The 24,348-nt window shown below is 43.7% G+C and overlaps 1 protein-coding gene across 2 annotated transcripts in view; it reads right to left on the bottom strand.

The window, feature by feature from the left end:
* Positions 1–1,905: 1,905 nt before the first annotated feature.
* PIWIL4 (piwi like RNA-mediated gene silencing 4) overlaps positions 1,906–24,348 on the bottom strand; it is a 174,026-nt gene continuing 151,583 nt past the window's right edge. For both annotated transcript variants that reach the window (XM_075851489.1, XM_075851491.1), the window contains 6 exons: positions 24,200–24,303; positions 21,718–21,788; positions 15,254–15,407; positions 13,502–13,627; positions 5,801–5,948; positions 1,906–2,240 (listed from right to left, as the gene is read on the bottom strand). In XM_075851489.1, the coding sequence (XP_075707604.1) occupies positions 2,124–2,240; positions 5,801–5,948; positions 13,502–13,627; positions 15,254–15,407; positions 21,718–21,788; positions 24,200–24,303 (720 nt within the window). In that variant the 3' untranslated portion in view covers positions 1,906–2,123. The remainder of the gene's footprint in view (positions 2,241–5,800; positions 5,949–13,501; positions 13,628–15,253; positions 15,408–21,717; positions 21,789–24,199; positions 24,304–24,348) is intronic.

Genomic DNA, 24,348 nt, shown 5'->3' with positions numbered 1-24,348 from the left:
ATGTCCCACAAGCTCATATAGGTGCGATGGTCAGGGGGTCTGCCTACGTTTGGCCGTCTTGTGTATAGAACTCCCAGTCTCTGCTCAATCAGCTGTGATAAAACAACCGCACAAAAGGTATCATAATGCCAAGTAGCAATGTTAGAAACCCAGTCGTGCCCTTAGAGTAGTGCCAGCTATGTAGCAGTGCCCTTGCTGTAGTAGCGGACAGTTTTTTACTTACCGGTCAGCAGCAGCTCCTTTCATTTTGTAAGGATGCAGGAAGATGGGAGTTGATGTCATGTGAGACTTTGCAGGACATCACAATATACACTATGACAAACCCAAGTGACACAATAGTATACAGCATGCTCACTCCCTGGAGGTACTCATGCCCCCCAACTAGTCCTCCAGTGATATATATCAGACTAGTACCCGATGGGTCACTAATATGTAATGTACCCAGTTAACCATGCCCATTTCTTGGTGACTAATTGGTGACCTGGCGGGAATCACAGTTAATAGTATTAGTGGCTGATTTGATGGATAGGGCGACAGTGCTCTACAGCTACTCAGGAAATCTGTTATTAGGACAGACCTCTACCATTAATACATCAGGAGAATGTCCTAAAATATGGCAACATATGGGTACATACACAAAGGGGGTAATTCATCAACCTTTCTACGCGAGTTTTCTGGTGCAGAAAATTAGCAAAAGGGGCCAAAAGCTTTTGCGCCACCCTCGCAACTTTTATGCAAAGGGGTGTGGCCACTGTGGCTTAACAAATTTATTATAAATTTCGTCAGAAAACTGGCGTAATTATAGTAGAAATGTCCGCTAGCTCCCAGCTGGTGAAAATTTCAGTCTATGGGGCGTAGCAGGGTAAAGGTCCATGCCTAGCTTTGTACCTTTCCCCCCGAATCACACTAACCCCCGTCACCCTCCCATTTGACAGTTAAATAAATAAAAATATAATAAAAATAATAAATTAAAATTATGCTCACCTCTCCGCTCTTCTTCTCCCCTCCGGCTCCCTCGACACTGCAGCGCGACTCATACAACTTAGGCTTCGTTCACATCTGCGTCGGGACTCCGTTCATGTCTTCCGTCTGAGCTTTCCATCAGGGGAACCCATGAATAGAAGGCAAACTGAAATGGTGATGGATCCGGTGCAAATGGTTTCCGTTTGTCACCGTTGTATAAGGGTTCCGTTGTTTTGATGTAATCAATACCGTAGTCGACTGCGCTGTTCATTCTGTCAAAGCAACGGAACCCTTACATAATGGTGACAAACGGAAGCCATTTGCAGCGGATCCGTCACCACTGAAATCAATGGTGATGCAAACGGAAACCTATGGTTTCCACTTGTTTCCGTTTGGATTCCGTTCATGGGTTCCCCTGATGGAAAGCTCAGACGGAACCGATGAACAGAGTCCTGACGCAGATGTGAACGAAGCCTTAATGACGCCAGGCAGTGTTGTATGCGACGCATACATGAGCCGCACTAGAAGGATAAATGGACCTGAAGGGGGAGAAGAGGAGCGGTGAGGGGAGTATGTGTTTTCTATTTTATGGGCAACGTGGGGGGAATGTATGGTGCATGGCCATAGTTGTTGTGGCACAGTCAGGATGAAAGATGCAACAAATTTATCAAGAGGCTTTTGTGTTGCATGTTACCCCAATTTTTCTTTCAATTAAGACTGTGGTGTATGGAATAGGAGTCTTAATAAATTGCCCCCCAAAGTGCTTATGAGGGGGGAAATAAATCAGCGTAAATTTTTTAATCTATTTATAAAAAAATAAAATAAAATTGTCTTCAAGTGTGGACATTTACTTTAAAGACTGAGGTTTCTTCTATTGATTAGTAGGATTTTGTAATGCCAATGGGTTCCCCTATTACATACAGACAAAAAAAGACAGTAAAGTAGCAATAATAATAATAACATTTTAATAGAAATTTTGCTGCAAAACATTAGAAACATCCTATAAAACCCTGTAACAAATATAAAAGGTTACAATCAGCACTTCAGGCCGAGAGACCTCAAAAGCCAGCACGAGTCCCTGTTTAATTCACAAGGACAGTGTCTTCCCATATCAGATCTGTCCGGCCATCACTGGGTGTACTGTGTAAAAAAACATCAACTTACAAGTAAAACAAGGTGTTGGAAAGCTCAATTCTTGGCTCTCGGTGGATACTCTGTCCAACGAGGAAGGTGAGTTTATGAGCGTATTGGCATGGAGCGGGCACGCGGATCACACCCTATGGAGAAATAACCGATATAAGATAATTAGACAAATATTAATTAACCCCCAAAAGCATACCGGCCACCTTTTAAGAAATTGACACCAAGGAGAATAATGCAGCCACATTTTTAGACATATGCCACACCCACAACCGCCTATACTTTATGTATAGGCCACACCCAAACCGCCTATACTTTATGTATAGGCCACACCCACAACTGCCCTTGAATGGAGTAGTGACCATTAACTGCACCCTTCAGATCTCAGCATTCGTGATATAATAATATGGACTCGGCATGGTCTATATAACAGAGTGGCGGCACCACCTCTCTCAACAGTGCTGTCTGAGAGAGGGAGAAATGCCTGCTTTTCCGGGAGGACACCACATTTTCCGTGAGTGCACCGGACATTCTGGAAGAGTAGGCAAGCTTGTCCAAAAGTCAATCAAACCTGCATTAGCTGCTCAAAATCATAAATAAATTATTTAATTAGAATCTGAAAACACTCGTCTTTATCTAGAGTAGTGCAAAGGAAACGGTGAGCAGTTGCCCATAGCAACCATTCAGATTCTAGCTCTTATTTTCTAGAGAAAATGAAAGCAGTGACCTGATTGGTTGGTATGGGCAACTGCGCCACTCGTCCCTAATTTTTTAGACATATCCCCTACTGTTCGCTGGAAAACCAGGCCCTCAGGGATGGATTGGCCCAAAAGGGGACTGAGTATATGGTGGTGGGCCCAAGTCGTGACCTGATATTGAGGCCCTGCTACAAGGCCCATGAGGTTTACTAGATGCTAGAAAGTGAGCGGGTCACTTGCTGTTGGGGTTTATACCTATGTGCCATTTTTAATGATATGGCTTGTGCGTGCAACCTTAAGGACATAAGTTAAAGAGGAGCTCTCCTGACATGTCTGTGTCCATCACATGACCATGGACAGAATTTTATCCACTAGAAGCAAACAATAGATGTTCCTACTGAATAACAGCAGAGATCTTGAAAACCGTGAATAATTATTAGATAAAGTTTATTGGAAAATGTTTTAACTTTCAATTATGCGAAAAATAACATTAATTTCCTGAAACTGGACAACCCCTTTAATAACTGTAATAGTTAAAAAGCAAAACAAGTACAACCAAACTACCAAGTAAAATTTGTTTCAAATAAGTAAAATTGAAAGAAATAAAAAGAAGCAAAAATAAAATTGGGAGTAAAGCTGGCATTTCTTTTTTATTTTGTCCACAGCTTTGACTTTTTCTTCCCGTAATAGCTGATGTGGTTTGGGGAAACCTATTCTACATGAACATTTGCTTTTCCGTATGAATCGATAACAACGGATGATTCCTCCAGACCCTGATGATTTCGTGACGTCTTCAGTCTTGAAGTGATAGGCATGAATATTATCTCAGTGTGACTAATGGCGTCTCCACTGTGTGTGAAGTGACGGATGAAGTTTCAGAAAGGACTTTTGGCTGAGTATCCGCATTAGTGATAATTCTGGGTTATGTCAGAATACTTAATGTTGGACAATTTCTTCTCACGCTGAGACGCCGCTGCTCTGATTATCAAACGTTTCCTCAGAGATCAGCAGCGTATAGACTGCCTGCTTACAACTGCTAATGTTAGGGCAATAATTCAAGGATCTTACATTAGTTTAACGTCAGGGGTATCTAACCTAATATTTTAGTATGTAAACACGTTAGTTATCTATGCTTTTCAATACAAAAAGATCTCGCAAGAAAATGTATAGTGAACCGTATCTGTTTGTTTTATTTTTTGCGATAGACGACAAATGCATCTATATAGCATACAGTTGCACACATCGGGGGGCCACATAAACTGCAATCACAGTGTGAACAGAGCCAGATGCATTGGGAAGTTCGAGGCCAGTGTAATGTTAATATCCACCAGCAGAGGTCAGTGTAGCACAGATAGCATTCAGCAGTTCAGTCTTCTTGCACAGTGTGCTCCTGATCCTTTAGGATAAATCTCCAATATACTGATGTCCAGAAAATAAAATCCTTCACAGTCTGGAATAATCTGTGCAGAATTAACTCTAAGGTAGAAATGCACTGATGCAGCAAATCTTTCTATCTTGTCTGAAACCCATTGCATTCATTTGATTTCTCTCTTACACATCGAATCTCTGTTGATTGGCTTATTACTTACTGTATGTTAAGTTGTTACTGTAACGTCCACAGCCGTGGACCGTCGTTCTTCCCTTCCCCCTCCTGAGACACACCGGCACTCACTTCTGCATCGCTGCACTGGTTCCCGTAAGGTGTGCGCTCGCGTCCGGCCTTAAAGGGCCAGTGCACACACATGAGTAAGATCTGTTATTAGCCTATGATCACCCTGGACTATAAAAAGGCTCTGCCCTTTAACTCACTGCCTGAGCGTTGTTGTGTTTGCCCATCCATGTTAGTCTTAGCATATGGTCCCTTAGTGTTATCCTGTTCCCATGCCCTGCTACCTGTATCATGTACTATATCTGTTCCTGTGCCTTAACCTGTTGGAGTCGTGTTGTGCCACCGGTCACACCTCCTGATATACCACACGTCAGGTGTCTACAAATTCCTCTGCGCCGAGCCTCCATTACTGTCTGCACTATTTAAGGTACTATTGTACTAGGACTGTTTGGCCAGCTGCTACTCCGCTACGGCGGTGCGGCCTAGTGGGTCCACATACCCACGGATCATGACAGTATGCTCAGCCCATGGACCCCGCTGGTCAACCCAAGACCATGACGACGTCACTAGCCACGCAGGTAGGCCTGCGAGACCTTCAGTCACGACAAGACCAACTCCTCCTGGCAGTGAACTCTATTACACAGCTACTGGATGCGCAAGCAGCAGCTATCACGGCACCTGTTCCTGTTGCTCCAGCTGTTCCTCCTACTACACCTGCTATCAGTACCGGTGCCGACTCCCGATTTTCGCAGCCACTACACCCTGGTGCAAAACCAGACACAGCCCCATAAACAAAAGCGGCTGTTACTGAAAAACAGGAAAAGCTGGAGAGCGCATAATCCGGCAGAGAAAGCGTTTCTCCGCAATGGAGCAGCCGCAGGTCCGGCTCACCTGTTTATTGGAGAAGACTGCGGCCATACAGAAATTTTTCCCTACAGCGACCATTCAGATGACATGATAAATACTAAGAACAGACAGCAGACCAAGAGTAGAGCAACGGAGCAGGTGAAAGTTACAAATTTACAGACCTTACAACTTTAAGAAAAGTTTAAGAAGAGATATGTGTATGGACCATTCTGGTGAGTCCGCCAGAGTAGGGGCCATCCATGTATTACACTCTCTGACAGGGGTCAGCAACCTGCAGCAGGCGAGTTGTTGTGAAACTACAATTCCCAGCATGCCCTGACGGCTTCTTGTTGGAATAATAAAGCCTTTGGCTGTCAACGCATGCTGGGAGTTGTAGTTTCACAACAGCTGGAGTGCCGAAGGTAGCTGACCCCTACTATATGCACTAATAGGGTACATGGACAGGGAATATTCATTACAAGACAACCCCTTACTGTACCAATCAGGTAGATGTCAGAAGAAGTAGTCGCTCCTCATTACTCACCGGCCAGTTGTAGTACAGGTGACACAATTTATAAGTGAGACGCTGCAGGTGATCTGGTTTCAGGCAGTTGCTGTCAAACAGAACATTGTAGTAGGTGGGATTGACTGATCCTTGCCGAGCATTCTGACTTATGAGGAAAAAGTCATACCTATGAGAAAGGAGTCTTCAGTTAAAGGTGCACAGTTAAGGGGGCATTCCAGCCTTTAGCATTTTTCACCTAGATCGGTGGGGGTCCAACCGCTGGGACCCCTACTGATCGCCAGAACGGGGGACACAGTTCCCCCAGCTGCAAGACGGCAGCTGGGAGAAGTTTGAATGGAGCGGAGGCGCCATACTGCTCCATTCAAAGTCTATGGAGCTGATGGAAACAGCTAAGCACTGAACAGTGGATAGGTGAAAAATGCTAAAGGTTGGAATACCCCTTTAAGTAAGTTACAGTATATACTGTATAAACTGGAATAAAGTAATCCTGGAGTCAGTGCCTCCTATGTTTGCAGCGATGTCTATTTCCTTGCACTCTCTTACTAAATTTAGAGGTGAAGTATGGAGCGGGTTCACGGGCTGAGCCCGCTCCATACAATGCAGGTGTTGGCTGTATGATACAGCTGACCGTTCACTGTAATGAGCATGTAACCCCTTAGATGTCCTGTCAATAGTGGCCGCAGCATCTAAGGCGTTAAAAAGAGGGGGACGACCAACTCCTACAGCCCTTCCCCCCAACCCTGCGACGCGTTCGCGGAGTAACGATGCTTGGCAGGGCAGCCTGGGGGCCTAATGAAGGCCCCCCAGTTCTGCTATCTGTGTACTCCTATTAAGCCCTGCCTCCGGCGTAGACTGTCAAAAGCACGATATATACATTAGTATTGCAGTATATAATGCAGGTGATCCAACGATTGTGGGCTCAAGTCCCCTAGGGAGACTAGGAAAAAAAATGAAAAAGGGTAACATTTTACGTACAAAAAAAAACCTTAAAAGGTAAGTCCGCATCCGTAAAACCTAATGCTAGAATCGCTGTTTTTTGGTCACCTCATCTCCCACCAAATTTTTTATAAAAAGTGATCAAAAACTTGCATGTACCCCAAAATGGTACCATAAAAAAATAAGCCCTCATACCGCTCAATCGACGGAAAATAAAAAAGTTCTGGCTCTCAGTTTATGGCGACAAAAAACAAATTTTCTTTTTAACAATTACCTTTTTCCTTGTAAACGTAGTAAAACATAAAAAAATTATATAAATGTATATATCATTTAATATATATAAATCACCGTAATCGTACTGAGCAGCAGAATAAAGTTAACATGTTGTTTTAATTGCACGTTGAGCGCCGTAAAAACGAAGCCCAAAAACGATGGAGTAATTGCTGTTTTTTCCCATTCCACCCCACAAAAATGTTTCCTTCAGTTTCCTAGTACATTATGTTACAAGAAATGCTGCCATGAAAAAAAAAATCAAGCCCTCATACGGCTATGTCGATGGAAAAAATAAAAATCTTATGGCTTTTGGAAGGGGTGGGGGGAGGAAAAAATTAAACTCCGAAAAATGGCTGCAGCAGGAAAGGGTTAAGTCACAATCTTTGGAAACAACATTTGAACCAAATCTGCGCCTGATTTTTCAAAATAACTAAAAACATATATAACTAATAAGCCTTCTATTTAGGATCAGCCATTAAATCAGTTTTCCCCTCATAAAATACTCCTCATTCAGCCTCCGCGTGTATATATAACGTGACTGAGGAGCGCAGATATCCGTTTTGCATGAAATTTTATTACACTGTTTTAGTGGTTCTAGAAAAAAGTTTTACTGCGGGAATATTACTATTATATTTTATATTAAAAGCTCCTTTGTGTACATGAAAAATTTCAAAACTGGATCTCAATAGATGACTGTGCTGTGTTATCAGTGAATGACGCTACAGGTCCAATGCATGCAGCTCCTCTACGCCTGTGTCCTCACGACAAACCTTCCTGGCTGTGCCCTGAATCTGCTCAGTCTTATAGGATCATTGTATAGATCATGAGTGGCGAGCCCGTGATATGTGTGAGTCTGCGCTTGAGGGTCTGTTTCTATCTGTTATTTTGGTCTGTCTGGTACTATTATTGGGGGTCTGTGGTTTCTGGTTGGCACAATTATTGGGGGTCTCTGGTTTTCACTATTATTGGTGGTCCTGTGGTTGTCACTATTATTTGGGCTCTCTGGTTGTCACTATTATTGGGGGTCCCTGGTTGTCACTATTATTGGGATCTCTGGTCGTCACTATTATTGGGAGTCCTGTGGTTGTCACTATTATTGGGGGTCTGTGGTTGTCACTATTATTGGGGGTCCTGTGGTTGTCACTATTATTGGGGGTCTGTGGTTGTCACTATTATTGGGGGTCATGTGGTTGTCACTATTATTGGGGGTCCTGTGGTTGTCACTATTATTGGGGGTCCTGTGGTTGTCACTATTATTGGGGGTCTCTGGTTGTCACTATTATTGGGGGTCCTGTGGTTTCCACTATTATTGGGGGTCCTGTGGTTGTCACTATTATTGGGGTCTGTGGTTGTCACTATTATTGGGGATCTGTGGTTGTCACTATTATTGGGGGTCCTGTGGTTGTCACTATTATTGGGACCTCTGGTTGTCACTATTATTGGGGGTCTGTGGTTGTCACTATTATTGGGGGTCCTGTGGTTGTCACTATTATTGGGATCTCTGGATGTCACTATTATTGGGTGTCTGTGGTTGTCACTATTATTGTGGGCCCTGTGGTTGTCACTATTATTGGGTGTCTGTGGTTGTCACTATTATTGGGGGTCCTGTGGTTGTCACTATTATTGGAGGTCTGTGGTTGTCACTATTATTGGGGGTCCTGTGCCTGTCACTATTATTGGGGGTCCCTGGTTGTCACTATTATTGGGATCTCTGGTCGTCACTATTATTGGGAGTCCTGTGGTTGTCACTATTATTGGGGGTCTGTGGTTGTCACTATTATTGGGGGTCCTGTGGTTGTCACTATTATTGGGGGTCTGTGGTTTTCACTATTATTGGGGGTCCTGTGGTTGTCACTATTATTGGGGTTCTCTGGTTGTCACTATTATTGGGGGTCCTGTGGTTTCCACTATTATTGGGGGTCCTGTGGTTGTCACTATTATTGGGGTCTGTGGTTGTCACTATTATTGGGGGTCCTGTGGTTGTCACTATTATTGGGACCTCTGGTTGTCACTATTATTGGGGGTCTGTGGTTGTCACTATTATTAGGGGTCCTGTGGTTGTCACTATTATTGGGATCTCTGGATGTCACTATTATTGGGTGTCTGTGGTTGTCACTATTATTGTGGGTCCTGTGGTTGTCACTATTATTGGGTGTCTGTGGTTGTCACTATTATTGGGGGTCCTGTGGTTGTCACTATTATTGGAGGTCTGTGGTTTCCACTATTATTGGGGGTCCTGTGGTTGTCACTATTATTGGGGTCTGTGGTTGTCACTATTATTGGGGATCTGTGGTTGTCACTATTATTGGGGGTCCTGTGGTTGTCACTATTATTGGGACCTCTGGTTGTCACTATTATTGGGGGTCTGTGGTTGTCACTATTATTGGGGGTCCTGTGGTTGTCACTATTATTGGGATCTCTGGATGTCACTATTATTGGGTGTCTGTGGTTGTCACTATTATTGTGGGCCCTGTGGTTGTCACTATTATTGGGTGTCTGTGGTTGTCACTATTATTGGGGGTCCTGTGGTTGTCACTATTATTGGAGGTCTGTGGTTGTCACTATTATTGGGGGTCCTGTGCCTGTCACTATTATTGGGGGTCCCTGGTTGTCACTATTATTGGGATCTCTGGTCGTCACTATTATTGGGAGTCCTGTAGTTGTCACTATTATTGGGGGTCTGTGGTTGTCACTATTATTGGGGGTCCTGTGGTTGTCACTATTATTGGGGGTCTGTGGTTTTCACTATTATTGGGGGTCCTGTGGTTGTCACTATTATTGGGGTTCTCTGGTTCTCACTATTATTGGGGGTCCTGTGGTTTCCACTATTATTGGGGGTCCTGTGGTTGTCACTATTATTGGGGTCTGTGGTTGTCACTATTATTGGGGATCTGTGGTTGTCACTATTATTGGGGGTCCTGTGGTTGTCACTATTATTGGGGGTCTGTGGTTGTCACTATTATTGGGGGTCCTGTGGTTGTCACTATTATTGGGATCTCTGGATGTCACTATTATTGGGTGTCTGTGGTTGTCACTATTATTGTGGGTCCTGTGGTTGTCACTATTATTGGGTGTCTGTGGTTGTCACTATTATTGGGGGTCCTGTGGTTGTCACTATTATTGGAGGTCTGTGGTTGTCACTATTATTGGGGGTCCTGTGCCTGTCACTATTATTGGGGGTCATGTGGTTGTCACTATTATTGGGGGTCCTGTGGTTGTCACTATTATTGGGGGTCCTGTGGTTGTCACTATTATTGGGGGTCTCTGGTTGTCACTATTATTGGGGGTCCTGTGGTTTCCACTATTATTGGGGGTCCTGTGGTTGTCACTATTATTGGGGTCTGTGGTTGTCACTATTATTGGGGATCTGTGGTTGTCACTATTATTGGGGGTCCTGTGGTTGTCACTATTATTGGGACCTCTGGTTGTCACTATTATTGGGGGTCTGTGGTTGTCACTATTATTGGGGGTCCTGTGGTTGTCACTATTATTGGGATCTCTGGATGTCACTATTATTGGGTGTCTGTGGTTGTCACTATTATTGTGGGCCCTGTGGTTGTCACTATTATTGGGTGTCTGTGGTTGTCACTATTATTGGGGGTCCTGTGGTTGTCACTATTATTGGAGGTCTGTGGTTGTCACTATTATTGGGGGTCCTGTGCCTGTCACTATTATTGGGGGTCCCTGGTTGTCACTATTATTGGGATCTCTGGTCGTTACTATTATTGGGAGTCCTGTGGTTGTCACTATTATTGGGGGTCTGTGGTTGTCACTATTATTGGGGGTCCTGTGGTTGTCACTATTATTGGGGGTCTGTGGTTTTCACTATTATTGGGGGTCCTGTGGTTGTCACTATTATTGGGGTTCTCTGGTTGTCACTATTATTGGGGGTCCTGTGGTTTCCACTATTATTGGGGGTCCTGTGGTTGTCACTATTATTGGGGTCTGTGGTTGTCACTATTATTGGGGATCTGTGGTTGTCACTATTATTGGGGGTCCTGTGGTTGTCACTATTATTGGGACCTCTGGTTGTCACTATTATTGGGGGTCTGTGGTTGTCACTATTATTGGGGGTCCTGTGGTTGTCACTATTATTGGGATCTCTGGATGTCACTATTATTGGGTGTCTGTGGTTGTCACTATTATTGTGGGTCCTGTGGTTGTCACTATTATTGGGTGTCTGTGGTTGTCACTATTATTGGGGGTCCTGTGGTTCTCACTATTATTGGAGGTCTGTGGTTGTCACTATTATTGGGGGTCCTGTGCCTGTCACTATTATTGGGGGTCCCTGGTTGTCACTATTATTGGGATCTCTGGTCGTCACTATTATTGGGAGTCCTGTGGTTGTCACTATTATTGGGGGTCTGTGATTGTCACTATTATTGGGGGTCCTGTGGTTGTCACTATTATTGGGGGTCTGTGGTTGTCACTATTATTGGGGGTCATGTGGTTGTCACTATTATTGGGGGTCCTGTGGTTGTCACTATTATTGGAGGTCCTGTGGTTGTCACTATTATTGGGGGTCTCTGGTTGTCACTATTATTGGGGGTCCTGTGGTTTCCACTATTATTGGGGGTCCTGTGGTTGTCACTATTATTGGGGTCTGTGGTTGTCACTATTATTGGGGATCTGTGGTTGTCACTATTATTGGGGGTCCTGTGGTTGTCACTATTATTGGGACCTCTGGTTGTCACTATTATTGGGGGTCTGTGGTTGTCACTATTATTGGGGGTCCTGTGGTTGTCACTATTATTGGGATCTCTGGATGTCACTATTATTGGGTGTCTGTGGTTGTCACTATTATTGTGGGTCCTGTGGTTGTCACTATTATTGGGTGTCTGTGGTTGTCACTATTATTGGGGGTCCTGTGGTTGTCACTATTATTGGAGGTCTGTGGTTGTCACTATTATTGGGGGTCCTGTGCCTGTCACTATTATTGGGGGTCCCTGGTTGTCACTATTATTGGGATCTCTGGTCGTCACTATTATTGGGAGTCCTGTGGTTGTCACTATTATTGGGGGTCTGTGGTTGTCACTATTATTGGGGGTCCTGTGGTTGTCACTATTATTGGGGGTCTGTGGTTTTCACTATTATTGGGGGTCCTGTGGTTGTCACTATTATTGGGGTTCTCTGGTTGTCACTATTATTGGGGGTCCTGTGGTTTCCACTATTATTGGGGGTCCTGTGGTTGTCACTATTATTGGGGTCTGTGGTTGTCACTATTATTGGGGATCTGTGGTTGTCACTATTATTGGGGGTCCTGTGGTTGTCACTATTATTGGGACCTCTGGTTGTCACTATTATTGGGGGTCTGTGGTTGTCACTATTATTGGGAGTCCTGTGGTTGTCACTATTATTGGGGGTCTGTGGTTGTCACTATTATTGGGGGTCCTGTGGTTGTCACTATTATTGGGGGTCCTGTGGTTGTCACTATTATTGGGGGTCTCTGGTTGTCACTATTATTGGGAGTCCTGTGGTTGTCACTATTATTGGGGGTCTGTGGTTGTCACTATTATCGAGAGTCTGTGGCTGTCACTATTATTGGGGGTCTGTTTGTCACTATAATTGGGGGTCTGTGGTTATCACCTTTATTAGGGTCGGTGGTTGTCATGGTTATTGGGGGTCTGTGTTTATCACTATAATTGGGGGTCTGTGGTTAACACTATTATTTTGGTCTGTCTGTTACTGTTATTGCAGGTCCTCTTGTTGTCACTGTTATTAGGGTCTGGCTGTCACTGTTGTTAGGGGTCTGTGGCTGTCACTGCAATTGAGATTCTGTCACGGGGCTGTACTGAGGTCTGGTATCAGTGGCGGTCACTATTATTGGGGTATTGTGACTGTCACTGTTACGTAGGTCCTGTGCTTCCTGTCATCATTGCGGTAAAATGGTGAAAACGGCAATAGTCACAGGGTCACATTGCGACCATGATTATACCACTATCTACCGTAATTTGTGTAGCCCAAGTCTTAATAGTATTACATTTTCTAAATTTCCTAAAAATACAGTTGCGATTATGACAAAATCTGTTAATAAGGTTCCCTACTGGTGGCCCACATCAATGTCAAGATCCAAACAGGCTTGGATAGCGGCAGAAATGTGTGGACACTGATGTGGATGGTGATCTGTATTACTGAACCAATGGAGAACAGGACAGGAAGTGTTGACATGGGAGACAGGAGCAGCAGGCATGAGGTCTCCCCTAAATTCAAGCAATGACATTTTAGCAAATGAACTACAAGGAATTGTCTGATTTTGTTGCACACCTGGATTTATACAGCATTTCTGGTAGTTGTACGCTGCTTTTCTGAGATTGATATTCATATAAATTCTCATGCAATATTGGCGGCACGCTGACTTTAGAATGTCTTTGCACACATAAGCTAACTCTCCCTTTATTTATCCTGTTAGGAGTAGTAGTATTTAACCATTGCATGCCTGAGTATTTCTCTTGTTCCTTGAGTGCAGTAATTATATTATATTAATGGTTTATTGATTGAGAGGTTACTTGCCATTCTGGTCGTGTAGCTTCACTGTCAACAATGGTTCCCAATGGCGGGTTCTGTAATCCTCGGTGGGATTCACTGAAGAACCTGGTAGTACATCTCTTCCTCACCACAACCACCGTGATCCTAGGGCTAAGGCAAATATAGTGTGACTCTCACAAGTGACGTACATGAAGACAAATGAGTTACAGGCTATGTAAACCTTTAAAGTCCAATTTTTTTATTTTTTTTTAAACTGTGTATAATGTGATTTTGAAGAACTTTTAAATAGATTTTTATAAAAAAAATTTTTACCTGTTGAGACCCAGTTTCTACTTGTCCAGCATACATAGACGCTGTATTTTGCCATCAAAGCCGAATCCTTAGATATGCAGGACTGACGGCTGTGGTGACTGCTGGTCCTGTGTGTCTCTGTAACGTCCGCAGTCGCAGACTCCTATCATCCTGCAGACGTCTTCCTTCCCAGAGATGTCAGCACATGCGGCCGTCCTGTCCTACAGTGACCACTAGGGTGCGCGCTCAAGCTCATTCCCGGCCTTAATGGGCCAGAACTCACACATGTTTTAGAATGACTGATTGCTCTCAGATCACCCTGGACTATAAGAAGGGCCCAGCCCCTTCCTTCATTGCCTGAGCGTTGTTATGTTTACCTGTGTTAGTCTTTGCAAATGGTCTCTTAGTGTTTTCCAGTGTTCCCGTTCCTGCTACCTATATCCTGTGCTAACTTGTTCAAATGCCTTAGAGAGTTGGAGTCGTGTTGTGTCGTATAATACGCCTGTTGTATTTCACCGCTCCTGGTGTCTACCTGCTGCCAAGGTCCCATTCCGAGCCTGCCATCGCTAATGTCTGTATTGCCACAGGTACCCTTATTCGAACTATTGACTTTGCCTTGGTATCCTGTTTGGCCATTTGCTATCCCGCTACGGCCCAGCGGGTCCACACACTCATCGTGACAGTCTCTGACACGCAGGATCCACCTGTTATTGATCTTATCAAAGCCGTCAGTCCTGCAGACCTGACGGATTCGGCTTAGACGGCAATATACAGCTTCTATCTATACGGGATATATAGATGCTGTGTCTCAAAAAGTAATTTAAAAAAAAATAAAATAAAAACCTATTTAAAAGCTTTTCAAAATCACATTATACAGTTATATAAAAAAACAAATTTTGACTTCAAGGGTTTACATAGCCTTTAACCCACATGCAAGAATAGGGTTGTTCCCGTAGTGAGCTGGAATAAGTCCCCAACTTGCTACTGGCACGTCAGTAGCAAGTTGATTTCAATCGACACCTTGTAATACTTCATTTCGCCTGCGGTAGCGCTGCAAGAGGTTTGAATACTTGTTGCCGAGTTCCCCCACAGATTATAGCTGATCGCTGGGGATCCCAGCTGCAGGACACCATGTGGTCAGCTTATCAGTGGACCCTTCTAACAAAGAGGGACTGTCCAACGCAGACAACCCTTTCTGAAAGACCACTGAGGGGAGGCCGCACTAGCAATTAGCCCCCTGACCAGCAAAAGTACCCACTAAGTCCTCTCTATTAAGTATATAATAGAAGCTATAAGTTAAAGGGGTCTGTCTGAATAGTAATGCCCTAAAGATTCATAGTAGGATTGCATAAATAATGCACATTATGCTCCACTATTCCTCTAGTACTGAAAGGATCTTATAAGGACAAGTAATTCTGATTATATGTTGAGGTTTGAAGAGATTTCATTAAAGTAGAAATAAATGCTTCCATTGTACCGTCATACCTGTGTGCAATCCGGGACTCTTTAAAGAAGCCAAGAAGTTGAGGGATTTCATAATCAACAAGCATCTGTAGCTGTCCATCTCCGACTCCGTCCCGATAGATGATTATACGGTTAGGCAGTTCATTATTACTTTTCTGCCAATTTTCAATAGCGCCTAATGGGAACACAAGAATGACCAGAAATATTCATAGACGTCACGTGTAAGATGATTCGGCAGGGTCCATCCTCCTGTAACTTCGCTGACATGTTATACTTCTGTAATTATATTGCATATAATAGACATGGGCCATAGATGGACAGGTCAGAGACATTTGCCAGTTCCTGAACGAGGCGTGATCATTGGCCAGTGCTATATAACATAATGTGATATTAAGCACCATTTATGCGTAAAGCCGCTCTGTCAGCAGAATATTCTGCCCTAGGTACATATTCATATTGCCTTAGTTCACATCCGTCGCAGATCCGGTCCATTAGGGTCAATGCACATGCTGCGTATTACGTGCGGTTTTACTGCGCGTATTTGAGTGCGGCTAAACCACAGTGTAATACAGTACCGGCATAGTCTATGAGATTCCAGGAAATCTCATGTACACGCTGCAGTATTTTTCCGCGTGTAAATTGACATGCAGTGCGGATTTTAAAATCTGCAGCATGTCAATTTATCTTTCCGCTTGCATATTCTGTCTGCGTTTCCGCTTGCATATTCTGTCTGCCTAGTGCTGTGGAAAATCGCACCAAAACCTGCAGTATGAAAATGCGCCGAAAACTGAAAAAAACACCAGAAAAAAGCACTGCAAAACACGATTAGGTGCGGTTTTTACATGCAAATTTCCTATGTATTGCTGTGGTTTTGGTGTGTATGTTACGCAGCAAAATACGCAACATGTGCATGTAGCCTTATGGCGGAAAAAATAGTGAAGCATGCAGCGCTATTTTTTACGGTGAAACTATCGACACAATGAAGGAAACCCAATTGAACCCATTAACCCCTCCCCGCAAAACGACGTGTCTGGTGCGTCGTAGTGCGGGGGATGTATGGAGCGCGTTCCATACACTGCAGGTGTCGGCTGTGTTTTACAGCTGACACCCGGGACTAATGGCCAGGAACAGTGATCGCGCTTTTCCTGGCTGTTTAACCACTCAAATGCTGCAGTCAATAGCAACCGCAGCATCTGAGGCATTGAAAAGAGGGGGGGGGGTGGCCCCCTCCGACAGCTCATCGTCCCTCCCCCCACAATGAGATCGGGGGGTGACAAATGTTGTCACGGCAGCCCAGGGCCCTAATGAACGCCCCCAGGACTGCCTTCACTCTGCTAAGCCCTGCCTGCGGCCAGAAGCCTGTAGAAATGACAATATACTGCAATACATTAGTTTTGCAGTGTATTGTACTAGCGATCTTATTCAAGTCCCTTAGAGGGACTAATGAAATGTGTAAAAAAGAAAAGTGAAATAAAGTTTTTATTAGTGAAAAAAAACATATTTTTCCTCTAAAGTAATGTAGACAATACAAAAAAGTTAACAAAATTGGTCCGTAAAAGTCTAAACTATTAAAATATAGCATTATTTAACGCACCCGGTGAACGCCGTAAAAAAAATAAAAACAACAGCTCGTCCCGCAACAAATAAGCCCTCACACCGCTCAATCGATGAAAAAATAAAAAAGTTATGGCTCTCAGTATGTAGCGAAATAAAAAAGATTTTTTCACAGTTTTTTTTCTTTAAAAGAACATAAATTTAATAAAACCTATATAAATTTGGTATCACCGGAATCGTATTGAGCCACAGAATAAAATTAAGTTGTCGTTTTTACCGCACGGTGGAAGCCATAAAAACAAAACCCAAAAAACAATTGAGGAATCGCATTTTTTCCAATTTCAGCCCGCAAAGTTTTTTTTCCAGTTTCCCAGTACGTGATATGGTACTTTAAATGCTACCAATAGAAACTACAAGTCCTCCCGAAAAAAAAAAGCCCTCACACCACTCTATTGACGGAAAAATAAAAACGTTATGGCTCTTGGAAAGCGGGGAGGAAAAAAAAAAAATCGGAAAAATTGCTGCGGCGGGAAGGGGTTAAAGTCAATAGGGTTCGGCACTTCAGTTTTTGTTGTTGTTGTTATTATTTTCCTGTCAAAATAAGCAAAATAACGAATAAACTAACGAAGATGTGAACATAGCCTAAAAGCGGACCTGTCAACTCCCCGGACGTGTCTGTTTTACTATATATGTGCATTCCCCATGAAATAACAATTCTGGAACATATTTTCTATAAATGCTACGGTGTGCCGTTCCTCTGTTATTCTTCCTAGAAATGTATGCATTCATTGCAAAAGCAGATTTTTATAGTGCATAAAAAGAGAGGTTAAACTTTACAAATCACTTGTTATGGTCTCATCTTGACTATGAGTTGCAGTTTTGGGCTCCACACTGTAAGGCTATGTTCACACGGAGTATTTTGGGGGAGGAATATCTGCCTCAAAATTCCGTTTGGAACTTTGAGGCAGATATTCCTCTCCCTGCACGCCGATTTTCGCGCAGTTTTTCGCCCGCGGCCATTGAGCGCCGCGGGCATAAAACAGCGCGAAATACGCTTTCTCTGCCTCCCATTGAAGTCAATGGGAGGTCAGAGGCGGAAGCGCCCGAAGATAGGGCATGTCGCTTCTTTTTCACGCGAGGGAGTTTTACTGCTCGCAGGAAAAAGACGCCGACGCCTCCCATTGAAATCAATGGGAAGCGTTCTCGGGCCGTTTTTGCCGAGTTTTGCGACGCGGTTTCCGCGTCAAAAAACTCGGCAAAATACTCCGTGTGAACATAGCCTAAAAAGGATAACTGGGGAGGGTTCAAAGGTTAGGAGCAAGATTAATAAATAGGACCTGTGGTCTTTCATGATGATTCTCTAGAATAAAGTTTTTAAATATTTTTGTTTTCAAAAATATTTTGCTGTCAATTTTACAAAAATACCAGGAAAAAAGTGGCACAAATCCACCACGTGTGAACATACCTTTAGAAGTGATCCTATGAATATGTATAAATATATATAAGGTCAATGCAAAGAACTAACAATTCATTGCAATTCCAATCTGCCGTCACAACTTATCCCTTTGGTTTCTATAAATTACACAAACTTATCTAGAAATGTATCCACCATGGCAAAGCACGTTATTTGTGGGCGAGCAGGCGAGCGCGATGCGATATAGGAGGAGCTACGGGCAAAAGCCACAATCTGCTGGGCTTTTTTCTTGATCGGCAGGTGTCTGCAGAACATCACTCTGGGACAATATTTTTACATCAGTTTATTTTCCATGTTTCCATTTTACATATTGTCCATTACGGTCAGGGGGAGAAAATGTTGAGTAAATAGAGCCACAAAGCCTTATCAGCGAGCGTTCTCTATTAAGAGCCGGGATACAGAGTCCTTGAGAAGGTATTATATTTTCCACTTCTTATCTTCATCCTCAGATAATAGCTCTCTGCCAGTGCTCATAAAAGTCCAGCTACTTTTCATTAGATGCCTGAGTGGCACGGAGTGCCGTTATCAATGTATATCGCTCATGACATCCAATGCTGTTAGCTGTGTGTACACATAGGAATTGTCACTAAATAGAAGAATACTGTATTACTTCACCTTCCTACTGACTATTCTTTAGTGTCAGGTTCCTACAGTAAGCGCACAACCATACTATATTTAAATTGAAAGAGACGCTTGCTGAGCTTAGGGATATAAAGTTCTCTATTTGATTCAATATTTTCCTGTAAAGCTGTTTAACTGCTGCCAGGACCCATATAGAGGAGCCTGTGAGTCCTGCTTCCCCCACCCACTTACAGAAAGCCTGAGTCCTGCTTTGCCCGCCCACTTGTAGAAAGCCTGAGAGTCCTGCTTCCCCCGCCCACACACAGTGATTGATAGGTCTAAATATATACACATACATCCATACTGGAAAAGCTGTCAATCACTGTGTGTGGGTGGGGACAGCAGAACTCACAGGCTTTCTTTATGAGTCCAGGCAGCACCACCCACTTATAGAAGTATGTGAGTCCTGTTTCCTCCGTCCAATTATAGAGAGAGTCCTGCTCTCCCTGTCCACAGAGTGATTGACAGGTTTTCTTTTATGACTTATATATATAGCTGCCAATCACTGTGTGTGGGCGGGGGAAGCAGGACTCTCAGGCTTTCTTTATGAGTCCAGGCAGCACCGCCCACTTATAGAAGAAAGTATGTGAGTCCTGTTTCCCCCGTCCAATTATAGAGAGAGTCCTGCTCTCCTTGTCCACAGAGTGAGTGACAGGTTTTCTTCTATGACTTATATATATATATATATATAGCTGCCAATCACTGTGTGTGGGCGGGGGAAGCAGGACTCTCAGGCTTTCTTTAGGAGTCTGCAAGCAGAGTACAGCTGTTTAGATGAAAATACTGAATTAAAGTCATAGAAAACTACATGTCCCCAAGCTCTCCCTCTCTATACTATGCTCTGCTTTAGATAGGAGACCTAACAGAGATGCTTTAAAAGAATACTAAACCTAGAAGTGGCTAATAAAAGTAAAGAAGACGGAACACTTGCCGACAATACTGGTCACTTTGCAGGATTTTCTGCAGCTCCTAAAACAAAAAAAGTCTAGTAGAAATCTTGTAGAGAACGCAGGGGTTAACTTCACTCCTGATCTCTTCCATTTTCATCTGACAATGTCTGAAGGGGCAGGACTTCGTGTGCCGTGTCTTCTATTGAAGCCAGAGCAGAGGGGACAGCTCTTGCTGCAGCCAGTTGCTTTACAGCGGTGGCGGATTAAGTAGACCATAGGCCCTGGGCTGTTCCACAAACTTGGGCCCCCCTTCCCCACCGCCGCTCTGCTGTGTCTATAGTGAGCACCACATTTTGTGCGAGCATTGACAAATGGGTGTTACAAATCCTCTTTTCAAAGGGCTACATACTGACAGTCTCCAACCATCGCTGACAGTATCAGACTGTGTAGGGATACATCCTCCTGACAATGGGAATGGTAACACGCCTAAACTAATACTGACCCCAAACCAGGCCCCCTAAATACAGACCCCATAAACTAATACAGACCCCATACCTGATTCGCTAAACGAATAAATACCCCAGACCAGGCACCCCAAATACAGACCCCATAAACTAATACAGACCCCATACCTGACTCAACTAATACAGAACCCAGACCAGACCCCCTAAATACAGACCCCCATAAACTAATACAGAGCCCAGAGCAGACCCCCTAAATATACAGACCCCAGACCAGACTCCAGGCCTCCAAAATACAGACCCCAGACCGGACCTCTAAATACAGACCCAAGACCAGACCCCCTAAATTTACAGACCCCCTAAATATACAGACCCCAGACCTCTTAAGCAAATCCATGATCCCCGTATACTTACCTAGCAGCTCACATCACCTCACGGTGTTCTCTCTTGCTGCTGTTGTAGGACCTGCGGTCATGTGACCAGCAGGTCTCTAATCAGTAACAAGAACTGCAGACATAAAGTCATGTGACTTTTATGTCTGCAGTCCAAATAGAGAGACGAGACAGCAAATCCAAAAAAAAGGAGGAATTTATTCACCCAAATGTGCAACGTTTCAATCCAATAGGACCTTTCTCACTTTGACACTTTTTGTCTGCAGGTCCTTTACAGGACATGCACAATGCCGATTTGTCACGATTTTTGCCGCAATTTGCGGCAAAAACGCATTGTACTTGGGGCAGCCATGGGCCCCCCGGGAGCCTCGGGCCCCGGGCAACTGCCCAATGATGATCTGCCATTGCATTACAGCCAAAGACAAGTCTGATCAGAGGTTAGTGAGAAGAAAGGTGGGGAACGGCATTTTTCTAGGGATACATATAGGAGAACTATGTTTCTCACGTCTCTTTCGAATGCAATATGACACAAAACAAGAAGAGGATAATTTTTTTTTTAATCATGCAGCATGTCCTATTGGTTGTATTTTTTATCCCTATTTACAGCAATAAAAACAGTGTGTAAAAAAACACAAAAAACCAAACCAAAACGTATGTTAATAAGTTACTACACTAGACGAGGGCATTTGTTTTCACGCTTTCACAGCCTTGGGACCCCGTCCTGTTGCATTCCTTTGAATTGTACTCTACAGTTACTAATTTGGGAGTAGTTGCGCCAAAACATACTTTAAAAAAAGACGACCATCAAGTCGATTTGGGAACATTTCCTAGAACTGCTTCTTTAAAATCAAACTGCAACCATCGGTTTTAGTGTTGGGTTAGTTTAATATTCAGCTTCATCCTGCAGGAATTTACCTATAGTAGAAATATCGGTTTGTGCCTGTAGAAGTCTCTGCGCGCAGAAAACATTATGCAGATTAATTGTAAACATGTTTTCGCTGCCTATTTTGCTGTCTGATATTCCAAGACTGATTAATACACAGGGAGAGCGATCTGCCAATCCTCGCAGCTCCGTGCCTGGCGGCTAAATTACCTTTCATGCACACTTTCAAGCAATCAGCAAAATCGGTTGATGTTTTCTGAATGATACACTGCGAAAACCACCTGAAAAAAGAAAAATATAAAAGAGAAAACATCGGCAAAGCGGAAATTTCACAAACGTCATTTTCTAAGTGAGCACCAGAATAATCTAGGATATTAAATGGCCTAAAGTATAGAAAACAACTATCTGGCAAAATTGATATTCTGTTACCTACTAAAATGTAAAATAAGAAAAGTTCTGCAGTGCTAAGTTAAAAAGTTGTTTTATCCTCAGGATAGGCCATCAATAGCTGATGGGTTGGGGTCCGACTCCCGGGACCCCCCGCCGATGAGCTATCTTGAAGGGGGTGCAGCGTTCATACGAGCGCTGCTTCACCTTCGTTTCTATTTGCTCACTGTGAATTAGTCGATACGCCTGTAGCAACAATTCACAGGTATTGCAGCCTTCTTCTCAAGTTGCAGTGAATGGGCAATACTGTGAATCCCCGCTACATACGTACGAGCACTGCACCCCCTTCAAAACAGCTGATTTGCGGGGTCCCGAAAGTCGGACCCCGACCCATCAACTATTGATGGCCTATCCGGAGGATAAAACAATTTTCAAGGAACAAGGCAGCACATCCAAAAATAGGAATTTTGTGTACCCACAAATGCAACGTTTCTGTCCAGCAGGACCTTTCTCAAGCATGTTATTGATGGCGTATCCTGAGGATTTGTCTCATGAAGACAACTCCTGTCGATATGTCCTATTAGGCCGGATTCACACGAGAATGTTCGGTCCGTAAAGGACGAAACGTATTTCGGCCGCAAATCCCGGACCGAACACACTGCAGGGAGCCGGGCTCCTAGCATCATAGTTATGTACGACGTTAGGAGTCCCTGCCTCTCCGTGGAACTACTGTCCCGTACTGAAAAAATGATTACAGTACGGGACAGTTGTCCTGCAGCGAGACAGGGACTCCTAGCGTCGTACATAACTATGATGCTAGGAGCCCGGCTCCCTGCACTGTGTTCGGTCCGGGATTTGCGGCCGAAATACGTTTCGTCCTTTACGGACCGAACATTCTCGTGTGAATCCAGCCTTAGGGTATATGGATGTCATCAAGGGCATTTTCTGCTGAGAACCAACCTTTAACCCAAAACTGGTCGTTCTTTGGTGGACTTGAGCCGTCCTGGAATTACATGGACAGCCAATCATCTGAATGGCCACCATGTAATACTACATTTCCCCGCAGGGGAATCTGCCTGGTTGATTTGCGCAAGTTCTCACTTTTCTTTGCAACAGTTTTAATAAATGTCCCACAATGTTTCCTTCACGTCACAGACAGACAGCTAAAGAAGTTTAATGGTATAACGATCCCCCCCAAAACAGCTTCTCATTAGAGATGAGTGAATCAATGCTAAACTAATCAAATTTGGTACGAATTTCCTATAAGTTTCAGATTCTACAAAATCCTAAATTTAGGGGAAGATGGGAGATTAAAAAAAATACCATACTCACCTGGTCTCCCATAGCGACACGTACATGGCGGCCTCCTGAGATGGCGTTGTTTTGTCCCATGTGACCGTTGCATCCAATCACAGGCTGCAGCTGTCCATGAGATGAAACAATGTCATCCCAGAAGGACGCCAGGGATGCGTCCCAGCAGCGGTCACATAAGACAAAACTAAGTCATCTCAGGAGGTCAGCAGGGAGGCGTCGCTACAGGAGACCAGGGGAGAAGAGTATGTTTTTATTTATTTTAGGGGTGGAATCGCAAGTGCCTCAACTGTACTCTTGACTCTCTGATGTCTTCTAGGACTGTATAGAACTTGCAGTCCTAGAAGACATAAGAGAGTCAGACAGTGCAATCGGGGGTCATGTGATTCGCTGAAAATTTAGTCGGACCGAATCGACTTGGACAGCCAATTAGATAGAATCGGCCACAAATCCTATTTCGGCAAATTCGCTCATCTCTACTGCTCATATATCAGCTTCCTGGAGCCGTGTGAGTGTGACATTGGGAAAGAGGAGCATTGGAAATAACTGCAGTCACAGTTGAGGGTTTGGAGGTAGTTGTTTACTTTCATAAAAACCTTCATTGACACAGTTACAAGATATACAAATAGCTGCCATTTTTTACACATTAATTCCCTGGGTAAGAAATGTAAGGGGTACAAACAAGTCCTCGCTCTTTAAAAACATTAAAACTTGTAGCACTTGCGTCATGGACCACATGCCCTATTATACCCCCAGTAAGCCTCTTTGTTCCTTATCTGTCCATAGTTCAGTGGCAAGACTTCCTTGAGCTGAAGACCTGATTAAATTGAGATGAACTGGTTGCTAAGGACATTACAGTGCAGCACATCCCTAGCAACCAAATAATATGACTCGGCAGATGTTTGGGGGATCAATATGCATAATGATGGTCACTGGATAAAGGAGATGCTCCAATTAATGGATCTAAATAGATATATTCAGTACGCATACTTACTTGGTTAGTCTAGAATTTGTACTCGCCACAAAACCCACAACTGACTGAGATTTATTGATGGCGTCTTTGTTAACATCGATCCCAATCACCATAAGAGACTTTAGCTGAAAGAACAAAACTGGCATTTAGTTATAGTAATTCTAATGCTG

Source organism: Rhinoderma darwinii, chromosome 2, assembly GCF_050947455.1.
Source record: "Rhinoderma darwinii isolate aRhiDar2 chromosome 2, aRhiDar2.hap1, whole genome shotgun sequence".
In the NCBI taxonomy this organism is placed as follows: Eukaryota; Metazoa; Chordata; class Amphibia; order Anura; family Rhinodermatidae; genus Rhinoderma; species Rhinoderma darwinii.
This window is presented reverse-complemented; position numbering and strand designations above follow the sequence as displayed.